This window comes from Sinocyclocheilus rhinocerous, unplaced genomic scaffold (assembly GCF_001515625.1).
Source record: "Sinocyclocheilus rhinocerous isolate Xijiao unplaced genomic scaffold, SAMN03320098_v1.1 scaffold29931, whole genome shotgun sequence".
Lineage (NCBI taxonomy): Eukaryota > Metazoa > Chordata > Actinopteri > Cypriniformes > Cyprinidae > Sinocyclocheilus > Sinocyclocheilus rhinocerous.
In genome coordinates this window covers 1,140-3,379 of record NW_015634735.1, presented here as the reverse complement: position 1 = coordinate 3,379, position 2,240 = coordinate 1,140, and the positions used below count along the sequence as shown (strand labels likewise).

Genomic DNA, 2,240 nt, shown 5'->3' with positions numbered 1-2,240 from the left:
TGATTTCAGATTACGCCCAAAACACCACTTCACTGAGCATTACCCTGAGATGATTAAGGCATTTGGTCCTCTTTCAGATGTCTGGACAATGCGCTTTGAGGGAAAGCATAAATTTTTTAAACAAGTCATTCGTAATGCGCACAATTTCAGAAATGTAGCTCTTACACTGGCTGTTAAGCATCAGAAAATGATGGCTTACTTTTTAGACTCAAGCTCATTTTTCAAGCCAGCAGTTGAAATGGACAGGGTTACTACTTCATCGATTACATCTTACCCTGAGAATGTCCAACAAATTTTCTGCCAGAGAGTTCCTCAGCTTGCATCAGTTCTTGTTGCATCTTCAGTCTCTTTAGATGGAATAAGATACTGTGCTGATATGATGCTCTCTGTTGGTTCATGTTCAGGCCTCCCTCAATTCAAGCAGATCAAAAAGATTGTGGCAATCAACTCTGAGATCCTCTTTGTCTGTAAAGAGATGACTGCATGGTATCATGAGCATTTCAGATCATTTGAGCTCTGTGACAGCACTAACCCCTCTCTGCCTGTGGTGGAACCAAATGAGCTTAATGATGTTTTCCCTCTTCCAGCATACAGATTTGGAGACAATTTAATAGTGACACTCAGGCACTATATTCTGTGTTAAACAGCAACAAGTGTGGCAGATGCAGTCATTCCTAGCCTAAATGGTCACATTTAACAGGTTTTTATTTCATAGATGGTGCCAAACTTTTTCTTAAATACACCTGTTAGAAATATTTATGTAAATTAATCTTCCCCTATACCTCATTTTGCTCATTAATTTCATATTTGAAATGAGGATATGCATATTTTTAACAAGCTTTTTTTGTGATGCAGATGGCAGACCAGAAGATGACATTGAGGGTCATTATCACCGAGGCAGATATAAGAAAGGTCACCCTGAATAGGAGGCCTGCTACAGTGGAGGAATTGATAAGCAATATTAAAGAATTGCTGGGGCTTGATTACAGATTCAGTTTCCAGTACAAAGATCCTGAATTTAATCATGAACTATGCAATCTGTCAGATATTGCAGATCTTCCAGAAAAACCTATACTTGAGCTGGTTCCTGTCTCAGCATCTGCAGAAAGCTTGGATGACAACCTCAGTACAGCAGGTACAGAGATCCTCTCGCAATCATCTCAGGAGCGACAAGCACAGTGGCCAGAGCTATTTGATGTTCCAGATTTCTCTGTTGATGTAAAGTATAGACTCAGGCAAGCAAATCTGCTGTATTGTAGTGATGGAACCCTCCTTAAAGTAACAAAAGATCTGAAACACGAGATTCTTGAAAGATTGGCAGAGAGCATGTATGGCTTCACAGCATACCCAAACAATGGTCAATTTGAAAGCGTTGCAGCTGCACTGATCAACAAGCACCCCTGTCCCCAGGAAAAAGGCTCAACCAGTCGCTGTAGTGGTTGGAAGAACAGTTTGAAATATTACAGGACGAAGCGCAGACAGTCAGGATGTCTTGATGTTGTGGTAAATGCTGGTAAGCGTGGAGGGCATTCAACCCCAGGAGAATCAGCTAACAAAAATATAAAGAAAGCAAAGAAAGGCGAACTCAACTACTTACCCAACTTTCCAGACGGATTTGATCAGATAGGCCTTGAGGATACACGCAAGGTCTTGGTCGATGAAATGCAGAAAAGAACACCAAATGGACGACTTGTGAAAGAGAAGATGGACCTTACATTTGCACTTAGAAGAAAAGAGGTGGTGGAGTCCGAGCCTGCCATAAGCCAGATGGTGGAACGCTGGCCTGCTCTTTTTACAGAATATCAGGTATGTTTAAGAGTGTTATAACTTATCTTTCTATTATTATGTTATGCCATTGTTCAGTGTCGTTTACACAGCCTTATGTTCTCCCAGATGACTTTCTTTAGATGAACACAACATATATAATATAGTTAATCTCAGTGTCCATATATTGCAAGTATACAGGACCACCAAAGTTGACGTTTAAAAACCACACAAAGGGAACACAATACACACAACAACAGTTGATGAATTAATCAGTTGTAATCCATACTAACCCACAATGTCATTGTGTCACTTTAATTATTTCATATATATCTGGGACAATATAAGGCTGTGTAAAAGATGAGCTAATTTTCTTATTTTGTGTGAAGTATCCATTTAATCTTTTCTCACACACAATGCAGGTGCATCTAACCACAGTGTAATTTAGTTTAGAAATAATAATGTTCTGTATTTTC

The 2,240-nt window shown here is 39.5% G+C and overlaps 1 protein-coding gene across 1 annotated transcript in view; it reads left to right on the top strand.

Moving 5' to 3' along the window:
* Nucleotides 1–855: 855 nt before the first annotated feature.
* The window catches only part of LOC107745950 (uncharacterized), a gene marked incomplete at its 3' end in the record, with an annotated part of 1,889 nt that continues 504 nt past the window's right edge, over nt 856–2,240 (top strand). Inside the window, exon 1 of the mRNA XM_016559982.1 lies at nt 856–1,806. Within this exon, the coding sequence (XP_016415468.1) occupies nt 856–1,806 (951 nt within the window). The remainder of the gene's footprint in view (nt 1,807–2,240) is intronic.